Raw genomic sequence first — 16,256 nt, 5'->3', positions numbered from 1 at the left:
CCACTGACAAGAGGCAAATGATTTCAGAAGATATCTGAAAGTCTATCACAGTCCCAATAAAAACACGAATGAGCTATCCAGGGAAATGAGGCAGCAGTGCACCCTAACATGCATCTGGGAGAGTAAGTACTTGCAGAGGGTGTCACGTGTCCCTTCTCTACATTTCTGTTGTTGCCGAGGCTTTATCACTCTGAGCTGACATTTTAAAAATCTCTTTATTGGGAAGTAATGTTTTACATTCGATAGTAAATACAGTAGTCTGTACAGGCATAACACTTCCCAGTTTTCCATATAACAATACGACCCCCACTAGGTCCTCTGCCATCCTTTTCGAACCTGTATCCCCCCCCCCCCCCCCGAGTCTTTTGCTTGGGTGCGATACACCAATTCCAGTTCAGGTTCTACTTGTGTTTTCTCTTCTGATCTTGTGTTTCAACTTCTGCCTGAGAGTGAGATCATCCCATATTCATCCTTCTGTTTCTGACTTAGTTCACTTCACATGAATTTTACAAGGTCCATCCAAGATCGGCTGAAAACAGTGAAGTCACCATTTTTAATAGCTGAGTAGTATTCCATTGTGTATATAGACCACAACTTCCGAGCTGACATTTTTTTTTTTTTTTTTCAGAAAGAGACAGATACGGAGGGAGAGAGGGGAGAGGGAAAGATACCACAGCACCAAAGCTTTGCCAAGCCCCCTTGGAGGCTGGGAGTAGAGGGACCAGGGCAGTACTCTGGCATTTGTGGTGCTAGATATAAAAATTGGGACCACAAGCTTGCAAGTCTGGAGTTCTGCCAATGTGTTAAGTTCTGGGGCATGTCTCTCTGAGTATTCTCCCTTACCACCACCACCACCACCACCACCACCACCACCAGGGTTAGTGCTGGGGTTCAGTGCCTGCATGAAGAGTCCACCATTCCCACAGGCTATTTATTGATGTTTGAATAGGAGAGAAACAGAGAGGGAGTAGATAGAGAAGGAGGAAGGAGAGATAGAGAAGCAGACCTGCTTCATTGCTCCTGAAGCATCCCCCTGCAGGCGAGGAGCAGGGGTTTGAACCCGGTAACGTGTGCGTTCAGCCAGCTGTTCCTCAGCTCAGTCTCTCCGGACTATTCTCACGTGCTGGCTACTTCTCAAACTGCATTAATTCTTTTTTATTTTAAATCTACATTTAATATCTTGTCTAACCTGATACATATTTTAAAGCTAATGAACATTTAAAATGATTTCTACAACTTCTACTTCAAATCTTGTCATTTTTAAAAACAATTTACATATTTTGGGAGAGCAGGTCAGAACAGTCCAGCATCACCCTGGCACACCCTGTTTCTATCTTTCCCTAGTTGGGTTTGGAGGCTCCAACTCCTGACTTCACGCACACAAACCCAGTGCTCCACTCATCTGCCTTCTGCCTTGCAGTTTAGTTATTTAATTATTATTATTATTATTATTTTTTTTTTTTTACAAAATTTTGCTTCTTGCTTATGCTTCCAAATATTTACTTATTTAATCTAATGGGGGCAGGCAGTGGTACACGTGGTTAAGCGCACATACTACAGTGTGTAAGGACCCAGGTTCAAGCCCCCGGTCCCCACCTGCAGGGGGGAAAGCTTTCCCAAGTGGTGAAGCAGGGCTGCAGGTGTCTCACTGTTTCTTTCCTCTATCTCCCCCTCCTCTCTCAATTTCTGTCTCTATCCAATATTAAATACATTTTTAAATAAGAATTTCTCCTTTTTTAAAAAATTTATTTATTTATTTCCCCTTTTGTTGCCCTTGTTATCGTTGTTGTTGTTATTGATGTCATTGTTGTTGGACAGGACAGAGAGAAATGGAGAGAGGAAGGGAAGACAGAGAGGGGGAGAGAAAGACAGACACTTGCAGACCTGCTTCACCGCCTGTGAAGCGACTCCCCTGCAGGTGGGGAGCCGGGGGCTCGGACCAAATACATTTTTTTTAAAGAGTTATCTTGGACCTCTGGTGATGGGAATTGTGTGGAATTGTACCCCTCTTATCCTAAGTCTTGTTGATCATTATTAAATAATAAAACAAGAAAACCGTATCTAACAGAAGCCAACATCTAGCTCACTTGGATAGTGTGTGGTTTGGCCATGTGTGTAGTCCAAGGCCAAGCTTGACCCTCACTGCACTGAAGGAGCCTCCGCTGCTGTGGTCTCTTTTACTCTCTGTCAAAATAACAGTAATAATAATAACAATAATAACAATAACTATAACAACGATAATGCTAAAGTATATCTAAGATACCTGATATTTTATATTAGGAATCTAGTATTTCTGCTGATTTTCTCATGCTGGTGAATGTCACCATCAGATCTATGGTTTTTCCATGTGAGCGACTGATTTCCCTTGAAACATTCTCTGTGGGAATTCTTGGAGGCCTGGGTGAGAGTGGTCTTCTTTTACCTTACAGAATAAGACAAGTGTGACAGGGCATTGGTTTAATCCCCACTGGTTAGATGGAAGCTTGCTACTTTCCCGCTCTTTTCTTCTCTCCACTCCCTATCCTACCCATTTCCTTTTCCGACCTGCCACTTCCGCTTCAGAAGATATAAAGGCTTTTTTTCTCTGATCAATAAAAGCATTGCACTCTCCTGCGTCTCTGAGTAAGCAGCAGCCTAGGCTGGCTCCAATCGAGTTCTCTCCAACCCAGAGAGGATGTGCCCGGGAAGAAACACCCTCAGGCTAGCCTGGCAAGAGACAAAGTCACAGGAAGGGAGGGGGGCCTGCAGCACTGCTTCACCACTCACAGAGCTTCCCCTCTTGCAGACTTGGACTCACATTCTGAGTGGGGTGTGACCTACTGACTGGGCCACTGCCAGGCCCCAACACTCTGTACACAGCTTATAGTAGTTTCAATGGTTAGGTTATTCAAAGAATTTGTTATAGACTCCTACAAACAGAAAGCTTCTACAATTACTTTTTCTGAGAGGCTAAACTCTGTGTCTAAGTTTTTATTATTTGTTTTTCAGTGAGAAGATTCTAATCAGAAAAGCAGGTGATTCAGTCAACTCAAATGTAACTGGACCTCGGTCTACATAAAACAGTACTTTGAACAGAAAAAAAAAGTAATTCCTAAAAGAACAACAATATAAGTGAAAAAAATCAGCTGTAATGACAAGTCTGCACTAATCCAAAGGCACACTTGCTTATAGTGAGGATGAGAAAGAGTCATCTGTATTTTGACATTTCTAGACAGAATTTTGGTTCAGCAAAATGTCAGATTCCTCAAATGTTCCCCTTGAGGGTAAAGCATTTCCTGAAAGAAATCACTGTATGATTTCTGCCTTAGGTTTTGCAGCCACTGCCGAGCAGTTGTTAGTACCATCCATTCCACACCAAAAAAGTCACAAGGTCACCTACCAAATGCAAAACAAGCAAACAAAAATAAAAGCCAGAACACATTTCCCGCATATGAACACGTCTCCCGCATATGTGCAGCATTAGCTGAGATTGAAGATGTGGCTGGCTTATTTAAATAATCAAGTTCCCTTATATACCAGGACACAAACTCAGTTTGTGGTCATTATCTGCTACCAAATTCTGAAGCATTAACCTTAGTCAGAAATAAATGCAAGTCACAAGTTTGTTCTCATTTAGGAATATAGCTGGAGTTCCACAAATTCAAGCGTAAAATTTGAAAAGACAGCTAGAAGTACAGGCCCTCATGGGGCAGTATTTTTAAGCAGGTACTAACAGAATCCTTATGTTCTTCTGAAGGCCTTGTTTCTGTGTTTGCTCATGAAATAATTCAAGAAAAGAGTGGTATTTCAGTTGAACAATGACACTCATTCAGTTTTCGCTATTCCCAAGGTAGATCACTATTGATTTAGTGACAAATATAAAAATTACTTCTAAAAATCAGACCTAGCTAAGCCCCCTATCTACCTCTTTTAGCCCACCTTTCTTTGAAGCTCTTTTGTTTGTAAGTGACATTACTCACTCTGAAATCAACAGAATTCAATTCCAAGATCTCTCCACGGTAAGGTTAAAAACTGCTTTCTATCAACCCACTTCTCCGCTGGGGAATGATCTGAGTGAAACTCAGCTTAAAAGTCAGTCACCCCATATGCTTTTCCTGGAGTAAATACACCAATTTCTATTGCTTTCTTTGAAAAACTATTAACTATATTTCATAGAGGGGTTTTTGAAGCTCTCTAGCAAGAGGTGCTAAACAGTGCTTTTATATTCTACAAAGCACCGAGGGTCTGGCATTACCTATGGTACAGAGGAAGCATATGTATTCTCCAAGGTAGGGGGAGGCAAAAAGGCAGCTATTCTCTCTGGACTGATGCTTTCCTTCTGCCTAAGGAACCAGTGATGGTTGGAATGTGGGTTTGGTAGCTGACTGATAAACGTCTAAATCTTTAGCTTTAAGCAAGCTAATTAATCTCAGTGAGCTACCCTTGACTTATAAAAGAGTCATATCTCGATAAGTTCATCTCGGGATGCATTGGATCGACCTTCCCGTGGTGCATCTCGTGAGTCCCCATTCATTGGGGAAAATGACGATCCTCCCTAGCCGACTGAATCCACATGGATCCCAGTCACTTTCAAAGCCAGCAACAAGCAGCTCCTGACAGCTTTCAAGCTGTTGGTCCTGCTCTTCGAGTCCTCCAACTTAATGTTGAAGGGCTGTCCTTTGCCAAACGCGTTCTTATTGGTCAACTGGCAATACAGCATCAGGCAGATGTTATCTGCCTACAAGAAACACATATAGCAGTCGATGAAGCTGCTCGATTCACCATCAGTGGATTCGATTTAATATGCTATAATCTCCATCCTAAACACGGCCGAGCCATCTACGCCAAATCGTGTCTTGCGGACGTTTACCATACGGCCTCTTCGACCTTCTACAACTCCATTACTATTGGAACTATTCAGCTCGTCAACGTATATAAGCCTCCCAGTGCCTCATGGGGTAATGAGGTCCTGCCTAGCCCGAATCACCCAGCCCTTTACGTTGGAGACTTTAATAGTCATCACCAAGACTGGGGATATTCCTCCACTCGTGCTGACGGCTCTATCTTAGCCGACTGGGCTTCAGCGAATGACCTCTCCCTATGATACGATCCCAAACAGCCAGGCTCTTTTCACAGTGCTAGATGGAATAAAGACTCGTCACCTGACCTGTGCTGGATTAGCACAGTCAACGGCCAAGCCTTTCCCGCTACGAGACAAGTTCTCAAGATCTTCCTGCACAGTCATCACCGCCCAGCTATCATCCACATTGGTCTCCAGCTCCCACTGACTCTGTGCTCGGAGAAACTAAGATGGAACTTTCGGAAAGCAAACTGGCGTCTGTTCAGTGATCTTACCAACAAATCTATTCCTGCAATTCCAATTAACTCTATCCCCTCTGAAGATTCCTATAGGCGCTTCCGTCAAGCCATCTTCAAAGCAGCTTCCCAAGCCATTCCTCGTGGGAGACGTGCTAACTATACGCCTTGTCTTGATGCTGAATGCGAGCAACTACTAAAGCAGTATGATGAGTCGGGCGACCCAGATGTGGCTGGCCATCTCATTGCCTCCCTGGATGCAGCACGCCAAGCCCGCTGGCAACAACTCACGGAAAGTCTGAACTTCACCCACTCAAGTAGGAAGGCCTGGAAGCTTCTTCACAGACTGGGTGCCGGTAGACAACCCCCTCCCGTCTCCCATCCTCCTATCTCTCCAAACTCAGTGGCCAGTCACCTAACTCAAGTTGGACGTGCTAAGATCGACCCAGTCTGGAAAAGAGAAATTTCCCATGAGTGGTCATCCCACTTCCGGTTATCTTGTCCATCTCCAAAACTCTCTCCCTTTACACTGTCTGAACTGGAAGACGCTTTGAAGAGGGTTAAACCGGGAACAGCTGCTGGCTATGATAACATCACCCCAGAACTCATTCTTAACCTGGGTCCCGCGGCAAAGAAGTGGCTCGCTTCATTCCTGTCCCACATCTTGGAATCTGAGTCTATGCCCAAAGTCTGGCGTCGTGCGAAGATTATAGCGGTTTTGAAACCAAAGAAAGACCCAAAACTGGCCACCAGCTATAGACCAATTTCTCTCCTCTCCGTGTGTTACAAACTCCTTGAGAGGCTGCTTCTGTCACGTATTTCTCCTCTTACAGAGAAATTCCTATCACCCGCCCAAGCTGGTTTCCGCCCAGGAAGATCTACCTGCGAACAAGCCCTGGCCCTCTCAACTTACATTGAAAATGGATTCCAGAAGAATTTAAAGACGGATGCTGTCTTTGTTGATCTCACAGCAGCCTATGACATGGTCTGGCACCGTGGTCTCCTAGTCAAGATCTCAAGATGCCTGCCTCCATGGGTGGCCAACACTATATCGTTTCTTCTCCAAAACAGAAGATTCCGAGTGCATCTGGGTGACAAGTCTAGCAGATGGAGACTTGTCTCAAGTGGCCTCCCCAGGGCTCTGTTCTGGCTCCTACGCTATTTAATATTTACATCAATGACCTCCCAGAAACTTCTTCAAGGAAGTTCATCTACGCCGATGACATCTGCTGTGCAACTCAGGCATCCAAGTTCGACATCCTCGAGGAAACACTCACGAAAGACATGTCTCTGATATCTGATTACTGTAAAAAATGGCGACTAATCCCTAGCACTGCAAAAACGGTATCATCTGTTTTCCATCTACACCATGCCTCGGCCTCGCGTGAGCTTATTGTGCAGCTTGGCGATACGAGAATCCGGCATGAAGCCCAGCCAGTCTATCTTGGCGTTACTCTCGATCGCACCCTGTCATTTCACGAACATCTCATAAAAACTGCAGCAAAGGTGGGCGCGAGGAATCACATCATTGCAAGACTGGCCAGCTCCTCATGGGGCGCGAGCGCTTCCACACTGCGATCATCCTCTCTGGCATTATGCTATTCCACTGCAGAATACTGTGCCCCAGGATGGTTCCGTAGCCCCCATGTCCACTTGGTCAATTCCAAATTATATTCCTCCATGAGGATCATTTCTGGAACCATCCGTTCCACCCCGGTTCCATGGCTGCCAGTTCTTAGCAACATCGCCCCGCCAGATATTCGTCGGGATGCGGCATCATCTAAGTTCATTTCCCGCGTCTACGCTCGACCGGACCTGCCAATATACGCGGAGATCTTCGCCCACCCTGTCCAACGCTTGACGTCTCGTCACCCAATCTGGTCCCCTACGCCTACACTGAACTTCTCTGTTCCAGACTCTTGGAAACAGAGCTCGCAGTCAGCTGAGGTAAAGAACAAACACCTCATCACAGACCCCTGCAAGTGTCAACCCGGCTTTGACCTAGCACGTTATGATTGGGCCCTCCTCCATCGCTATCGAACAGGCCAAGGCCGGTGCGCCGCTATGTTCCATCGCTGGGGAGCCAGAGATGACCCGAACTGCCCCTGCGGCTCCAGACAGACTATGACCCACATAGTCAACGACTGCCACCTCTCCAGATTCAAAGGAGGTCTCAAAACTTGACATCAGGCTCAACCTGACGCTGTTGACTGGCTACAGAAGAAGGGCAAACGCTAGAAGAAGAAGAGAGGGGTAGAGAAAGATAGACACCTGCAGACCTGCTTCACCGCTTGTGAAGCGACCCCCCTGCAGATGGAGAGTCAGGGGGCTCACACTGGGATCCTTGCTCCTGTCCTTGCGCTTTGCGCCATGTACGCTTAACACTGCTGCGCTACCGCCCGTCCCCCACTCTGGTAAACTTAAAGCTGGAGATAGAAGCTACACCTGAGAACCACCTCCTTGACCTTACTGTTTAATTTTTATACTGCACTGTTCCCCTATACCTCGTTGGAAACACATACTGCTGTCTAATAACTGTCCGCCTCTCCCAGATGTCCTCAGCTTTGTTGGTCTGGCTCTTAATACTAGATGATTTTTTTTTTATTAAACATTGGACACCTCATTTATCTACAGCTCCCCCAAATGCCACTTCCTCTCTCTCATTTACTTCACTCCATTCCAAAAGGTACTTCTTGGCCTTCCTAGGCATGAGCCTCATGGAGTCAGTGTTATGTACCAGTAACTGAGAAACTAGAGGCTACCTGCCTTGCATTAGGCAAAGATGGTTAAATGAGCAGGTTACTATCTGACAGATATCCAGCTTCCTTTTATCTATCCATGTTAGCATTTAGTGTCAATTCATTTCTTATGCAGGAGGAAGCCAATTTTCTCTACTAACATTAAAGTAAAAAAAAAAAAAAAAAAAAGACAGTGAGCACTGAAACTTTCATTGATCTAAAGTGAATGGATTTTTTAGCAATAAGAAAGCAGCAGAAAGGCAGGTGAATCAAAGTGCAAAATACAGGGTAAGCTGATTGTCCTTCTAAAAATCAATGTGTGAAGTGCTCTATTTCCTGCCCCTCTCACATCTGCTATGCCATGAGTCAATCCCATCCCAACTCATTTTAAGGCTGGCTACCATGAGACAGAAGGGCACCAACTAAGGATTTAGTCTTATTTTTTTAAACTTAAAAATGGATTAATAAAGATTCTCTTTAAAAATCTCCAGTTAGTTTAATTTATTCCAAACAGGTCAAAGGGACTGCATTTTTGTTGCTGTCATTGTTATTGCTGTTTATTAACCTATAAAATAATTAATGAAGTATTTGAAAATGAAATAATGGAAGGAAAGGGGCGGGGGGCAAGGAAAGCACACAGAGAGCATGTCTGCAGTTTCCAATGCATGTATGTGAAGTCAGAGCTTCTCTAGTACAACTTGGAAGGTGACTGGTAACCTCACAGCTACTGTCCGATAGTTGGCTAAGGGCAGAGACAGCCTACTGCATTCATATCTACCACCTAGCAGCGCCCGGCACAGAGCAGCGCACCAATGCTATGTGCTTCACAGCCGAATAGAATACTTACTGGAGCCTGCGTCTCAGAGACCTGAGGTATTTGCTGATAACATAAAGTCAACAGAAATAATAAAAACATTGCGCAACTGTCTCTTCCCGTTTTTCAATAAAAATATTTGGAAATAGACCATACACTAGGTTAAAAATGCTAGCTGTATCCTGAAAACTGAATCTTCTATTTTTCACAGTGTAAATTGAGTTTTCATGAAATCCCCAAAAAGTCCACATCACTGAAACAAAAGGTACATCTGAGAGCTGATACTTGACTGTAATGCAGAAAATGTGAAGTCGTCTGGGAGGTGGAGCAGTGGATAAAGCACTGGACTCTCAAACATGAGGTCCCGAGTTCCATCCCCAGCAGCACATATGCCAGAGTGATGTCTGGTTCTTTCTTTCTCCTCCTGTCTTTCTCATAAATAAATAAAGTCTTTAAAAAAAAAAAAAAGTGAAAATTTACTTTAAAAAAAGTGAAGATTTAGTCTCAGGTTAGTCTCTGCATGGTACCTCTATAGATTTACAGAACACGATGCTTTTAAAGTAGCTTAGGGGGGCCAGGTGGTGGCGCACCTGGTTGAGCGCACATGTTACAATGCACAAGGACCCAGGTTTGAGCCCCTGGTCCCCGCCTGTAGAGGGAGAGCTTCACAAGTGGTGGTGAAACAGTGCTGCAGGTATCTTGCTGTCCCCCTTCCTCTCTGTCTAACCCTCTCCTCTCAATTTCTGGCTATCTCCACCCAATAAATAAATAAAGATAAAAAAAAAATGAAGAAAAAAAACAACAACTTAAAGTAGCTTAGGAAACAAAGTCTCCTCATACAATGAGAAAGATCTAAAAGATGTAGCCCTGATTAAGAAATGTACAGAAAATGCAACAAAGAAAATCCAGGTGCAAATCAGTTTGTCAGCTTCAAGGTGACCAGCATCACGATCTGTAGCTAGGACTCATGCTAAGACCACAGGAGTCGAGACTCCTTTGTGTTTGCCACTGTAGAACTAGTAAAACCATCATGTTAGCCTGGCGTCTTTATTGACACCTCGATGCTTCTTTGCTTTCAAAGCTAATCAACAGGAAAAAAAAAAAGAAGCAAAAAGCTGAGGTACCTAGTCATCATTCTCGGGGCTCAATGAAGGCAAACATCTCATTGAAAAAAAAAGTTCTGAGGTCAGAGGAGTAAAGGGTCAAAATGCTCCCCAGGAAGTTTTCAGCTACAGAGGGGAGACGACTGGTCAAGCAGTCAGCTGAGCACAAGCATCTTGAACAGGGTGAGCGACATCATCATTCGCGATAACCTGGTGTCGACCTGTCCTGTGTTAAAGAGAAAATTCCCTCTGAAGATTCTGTAAACAAGGGAGCAGATTTTATTCAGGACTCCTGCAGTAAATGTCCAGGCCATCGCAATAAGGGAGTGAAATGGAATGAAACTCTAAATGCAGAGGTGTATGTGTTTACATTTGTAGTGGATAGAAAATTGCTTGAGAGGGGCCAAGCATGTATTACCAAACACAAGGACCCAGGTTCAAGGCCCCGCTCCCCACCTGTGTGTGTGGGAGGGGGGGCGGCAGACACTTTGCAAGTGAAACAGTGTCTTTCTTTCTCTTCCTCTCGACTGCTCCCTCCACTCTCAATTTCTTTCTGTCCTAATAAAAAGATCAAGGGGAAAAAAGCAACAACAACAACAACAAAAGAGGAGGAAGAAGCGGCCGCCAGGAGCGGTGGATTTGTAGTGCTGGCACCGAGCTCCAATGACAACCCTGGTGGTAATAAAAAATAGAATTAAAAAAAAAAAAAGATCAAAAAAGAAAATTGCTTAGAGGGTAGATGATTTGGGCTAAACAGAGCTAGTAGGATTCTTGGTGAAGGCAGGTTGCATTTCTGTACTGAGGTGAATGAAGTAAGTCAGGGGAACTAGCTTCTTGGAAAAGTGAGGAAAGAGACAGCTATCTGCCCTCCACTGCATTCCCTGTGAGGAGGGCCTGGCCAACAGTAGTGAAGGTTGGAAGCTACCACATTGCATACGACTGTACTCCAATTATAGCTACTAAATTCTTGCTATAGTGACCTACTTGTCATTAAAAAAATATATTGCTCCGGAGTCGGGTGGTAGCACAGCGGGTTAAGTGCACGTGGCGCAAAGCGCAAGGACTGGAGAAAGGATCCCAGTTTGAGCCCCCGGCTCCCCACCTGCAGGGGAGTCGCTTCACAAGTGGTGAAGCAGGTCTGCAGGTGTCTATCTTTCTCTCCCCCCCTCTGTCTTCCCCTCCTCCCTCCATTTCTCTCTGTCCTATCCAACAACGACAACATCAATAACAACAACAATAACTACAACAACAATGAAAAATATATATAATAATGCTTTACTAGCTTCTGTGGCTAACATAAATGCCGAGTGGTTATTCTTCTGAATGACAAGCTAACAGCTGCGGCGATGGACCAGCTTAGTTTCTGCCTGTGCACTCTAAAGTCATAGGGCACAGAAAGAAACCGTGATACAAAATGATATAGATCATCAACCCATAACAATGACCTTGGGAGAACTCTAGTGGTTCCCACTGGAGCAGGGGCGCAGAACTTGGTGGTGGGAGTGGTATGGTATTACATTCTATTATCTTAGGATCTTGTAAACTGCTATCAAATCACTAATAAAATCATTATCTCCAGTCATTTCCAGGACTCTGTGTATAGAGAAAAATTCTTAGAATGTTACAAAACATAAATCCCATTACACACAAGATTATTTTCTTTTTTTAATTTTTTTAAAAAAATTTATTTATTTATAAAAAGGAAACACTGATAAGACCATAGGATAAAAGGGGTACAATTCCACCACCAGAACTCCATATTCCATCCCCTCCCCGATAGCTTTCCTATTCTTTAACCCCGTGGGAGTATGGACCCAGGGTCACCATGGGGTGCAGAAGGTGGAAGGTCTGGCTTCTGTAATTGCTTCCCCGCTAAATATGGTCATTGACAGGTCGATCCATACTCCTAAACCACTATAGTTCTCCCAATAATCATAGTTATGGGTTGACGGTATATATATAATTTTGTATCATAAAATTTAGTCAAAGAAAATCACATAAACTCCTAAATGAACTAAAAATGAGAGTATTATAAAGAGTATTATATAGAAGAAGTAAAGATGACAATGAAAAGAAAAAAAAAAAAAGAAAACTTGAGGGATGCCCATCTTTTAACTGCTTTTTAAATACGTGAAGGGAGGACCATATGTGAATGTGAACTGGTAAAGATGAGAAGCGAACATATTTCCTCTATAGCAGGAGAGACACACAAACCCAGGTGGTCAAAGTTAGAATGTTTAAATAATTCCTACTAGTTGCTGTTGGAAGCGTTGGGACAGTTACCTGAAGACTTTCAAGTCATTTTAACTTTAATCTCAACTTCACCAAAGGCGTACTTAGGAAGCCTCTATATGCCAAGGACTGCACCAACCCTTTTCTATGCATGTGCTTGATTGCTCACGACTCCTCATTAGTGAGGCACTGGCCTACTTTTTCACTGGCGTGACAGCTGCTGCTTCTTCCTGTTTCCACCATGACATCTAAACTGAGGCTTTTCAGACCAAAGAAGCTGCGGGCTCCCCTTCACACATGATCTGTAACGCTCACACAATGTTCTCACTCACATCCATACACAAAAACTACAGCGAATCTCAATTTATGAGAAAATTCTAAGGTCAAAAAATAGCTTCATTAATTTTGTTTCTTCGTCATGGAAATACTTTTCTTCATTCTGGAGTCATACTAGAAAAAAAAGAATGAACTGAGATAATGTGGTTAAGTGGAAGGAGGTTTCTTGGGAAATCAATTGGGAGATTGCAATAATTGCTTTTTAAACAGTTTCCTGGAATAATTATCTGTGTTTGAAAGATAGCTTACCAGTGATGCCATTGGATTCCTGTTGTAGGTCACAGTACCAGAGACGGTTTACTGGATCACATCCCTCCCTTATAGATAGCAAGACATAGCGACCATCATCAGATAACTGTCCAGGAAACAAAACAGCACAGGGACTGATCAGACTATGGATTTTTCTTTTTAAATTCCTTTACTTGTTATTAAGCTTGTTACAGGATTGTAAGATTACAATGTATAGTTGTACACCATAGCCATCAACAAAGCGAACAGTGTTAACGGTAAAAGTAAGTAAAAAATGGGGAGTAGGGCGGTAGTGAAGCGTGTTTAATGCAGGGGGCGCAAAGCACAAGGACCGGCATAAGAATCCTGGTTCGAGCCCCCCGGCTCCCCACCTGCAGGGGAGTCGCTTCACAGGTGGTGAAGCAGGTCTGCAGGTGTCTGTCTTTCTCTCTCCTCTCTGTCTTCCCCTCCTCTCTCCATTTCTCTGTCCTCTCCAACAACAACACAATAATAACTACAATAATAAAACAACAAGGGCAACAAAAGGGAAAAAATAAATATTTGAAAATAAATAAATGAAAAAAAGTAATAAACATTAACCTCAAGTGTAATGACATACACCAGGCTATGACTGAACAAGAAAGTTGTCAAAAAAAAAAAAGGGAATATCAGTATTAAATATTACCCTCTTCCTGGTTTACTTTTAACAAAACATAGTACAGTATTTAAACAGAAAAAAAATTGTGTGGCATCTCATGTAAAGTCACTATGACTTGATGTTATTTTGTTTAAAGTCTTTTTTTTTTCTATTTTTTTTATTGGGGAATTAATGTTTTACATTTAACAGTAAGTACAATGGTTTGTACATGCATATCATTCCCCAGTTTCTTTTTGTACGTGTAAACACAGTCTGTCCTTATGAATATTAGTATTACTAACTTTAAATTTTCTTTATGGGTTCCATATCTTTAAGAGTTAGTAGATGAGCATGGAAGCAAAGAAGTTTAAGATGTACAGGATAAAGACCTGTGTTTGTGGGAGTCTGGCGGTAGCGCAGCGGGTTAAGCGCAGGTGGCGCTAAGCGCAAGGACTGGCGTAAGGATCCCAGTTCAAGCCCCCGGCTCACCATCTGCAGGGGAGTCGCTTCACAGGCGGTGAAGCAGGTCTGCAGGTGTCTGTCTTTCTCTCTCCCTCTCTGTCTTCCCCTTCTCTCCATTTCTCTCTGTCCTATCCACCACCAACAACAACATCAATAATAATTACAACAATAAAACAAGGGCAACAAAAGGAAATAAAGAAAATAACCCCCCCAAAAAAAAGGAAACAGAAGACCTGTGTTTGTATACACTCCTTTTGTCATAATCATGCCACAATTAACTGATCCATTTTCCTATTAATAAACATTTAGATTACTTCCCCTTTGAAAGAAATAAATTTATCTTAAAAATAATTAAAAAATAAAAATAAACACTTAGATTACTTCCATTTAACCCTGGAGGCAATAAACAAAAACTAACAAACCCAGGTGGTTCCCCTGTATTGGTAAATACTTTGGTACTAAATTTAGCAGTGAGCATTATCTTCTAGAATTGGTGCTTTCATACTGCTTTTTAAATTTATCTTATTATTACTGATTTAATAATAACTGACAAGACTGTGGGAGAAGAGGGTACAATTCCATTCTATTCCCATTACTAGAATTCCATATTCCATCCCCTCCATTAGAGGCCTCCCTCTGGGAGCATGGACCTCAGATCATTATGGGTTGCAGAAGGCGGGAGGTCTGGCTTCTGCAATTGCTTTTCCACAGGACGTGGGCATTGGCAGGTCACTTTTATACCCTTTAGGCAGATACCTAGAAGAGAAACAGTAGAATCCCATGGTAGATCCACCTCCATACTGTTTTGTTGTCTTTTTTTTTCTTTTTTTTTTCTCTTTCTTTTCTTTCTTTCTTTGCAACCTGTTTCTAATCTTTTATACACGTTTACTAAGCTTTTTACATATAGCCTAATAAACCAACGAGTGGACTCACAATTCCACTTGTCTTTTACCCCTTACTCTACTAAGAATATCAGACGCAACCTCACACTTGTACTTTGCTAGGTGCAAAGGAAAGCAACCTCATTAATAATGCTTCATGCCTTTGCTCTCTTTTCCTTTAAATAAACACAATCTTCAAATTACAATATTGAGCATCTGTTTGCTACCAAACTGGACTCAAGGATATAAAAATCCACAGGACTGGGCCTTCAAGAGTTTGTGCTGAGGGAGAAAAGATAAACAGATTCACACAGGAAACAAAACAATAGTGTAGGGTACTGAGGGGAAGATGTACAAATTAAGGTGGGAGCGCAGAAGGACAGTGAGCAGGGACAGAGCTCAGGGAGCTTGGAGGAAGGCATGGCCCTAACTGATTCAGAAGTAGGCGGTTGCTTGGATTGTTCCACTCTTACTGACATGCTCGTCTAGGCGTCTGTTTACAGAGCAATGTTCACACAGAGATAAGCTGTGCGTATGCCCGTCTCAAGCACACATCTTACTGATAGGCACCAGTGTGCAGAGGATGCTGCCACCTGCTGAAAATACTCAGCTTCCCAGCTGATGACGCAAAGAGCAAACAGCCGTTAAGCCGCAGAGCTCTATGGCAAACAGTACCTCCTCTGTGCTACCCACCCTCAAGATCATACTTTCTATTTATTTACTTATTTTCCCTTTTACTGCCCGTTTTTAGTTGTTGTCGTTGTTATTGATGTTGTTGTTGTTATTGATGTTGTTGGATAGGACAGAGAGAAATGGAGGGAGGAGGGGAAGACAGGGGGAGAGAAAGACACACACCTGCAGACCTGCTTCACCGCTTGTGAAGCGACTCCCCTGCAGGTGGGGAGCCAGAGGCTTAAACCGGGATCCTTATGTGGGTCCTTGCACTTTGTGCCACCTGCACTTAACCCGCTGCGCTACCGCCCAACTCCCAAGATCATACTTTTTGTTTTTTAAGATTAAAAAAAATTTTTATTTATTTATTTTCCCTTTTGTTGCCCTTGTTGTCTTTTTTATTGTTGTTGTAGTTATTATTGTTGTTGTTATTGATGTGGTTGTTATTGGATAGGACAGAGAGAAATGGAGAGAGGAGGGGAAGACAGAGGGGGGAGAGAAAGACAGACACCTGCAGACCTGCTTCACCGCCTGTGAAGCGACTCCCCGGCAGGTGGGGAGCCGGGGGCTGGAACCCGGATCCTTACGCCGGTCCCTGCGCTTTGCGCCACCTGCGCTTAACCCACTGCGCCACCGCCCGACTCCCTTCTTTTCTTTTCTTTTTTTTTTTAAAAGAAGATCATACTTTCTTTAGGGTTCAACCCACAAGCAGTGACTTCAACGCAGGGTCAGCAATACCCAGAAACCTCATCAACTCCACCCCTCAGCTAGGACATGCTGAAGGCCTAACATCTTCTGGAGCTCTCCACGTGAACTGTGTGAGCTCTGTAAGACTACATCAGACTTCATCTTTCCCCG

General features: G+C 43.3%; 1 protein-coding gene across 2 annotated transcripts in view; it reads right to left on the bottom strand.

Moving 5' to 3' along the window:
• PREP (prolyl endopeptidase) overlaps positions 1-16,256 on the bottom strand; it is a 105,204-nt gene that overhangs the window by 55,004 nt on the left and 33,944 nt on the right. For both annotated transcript variants that reach the window (XM_060190699.1, XM_060190700.1), the window contains one exon: positions 12,768-12,873. In XM_060190699.1, the coding sequence (XP_060046682.1) occupies positions 12,768-12,873 (106 nt within the window). The remainder of the gene's footprint in view (positions 1-12,767; positions 12,874-16,256) is intronic.

The sequence above is a fragment of the Erinaceus europaeus genome, chromosome 4 (assembly GCF_950295315.1).
Source record: "Erinaceus europaeus chromosome 4, mEriEur2.1, whole genome shotgun sequence".
NCBI classification, from domain to species: domain Eukaryota; kingdom Metazoa; phylum Chordata; class Mammalia; order Eulipotyphla; family Erinaceidae; genus Erinaceus; species Erinaceus europaeus.
The sequence above is the reverse complement of the archived record's forward strand: the minus strand, read 5'-3'. Positions and strand labels throughout refer to the sequence as shown.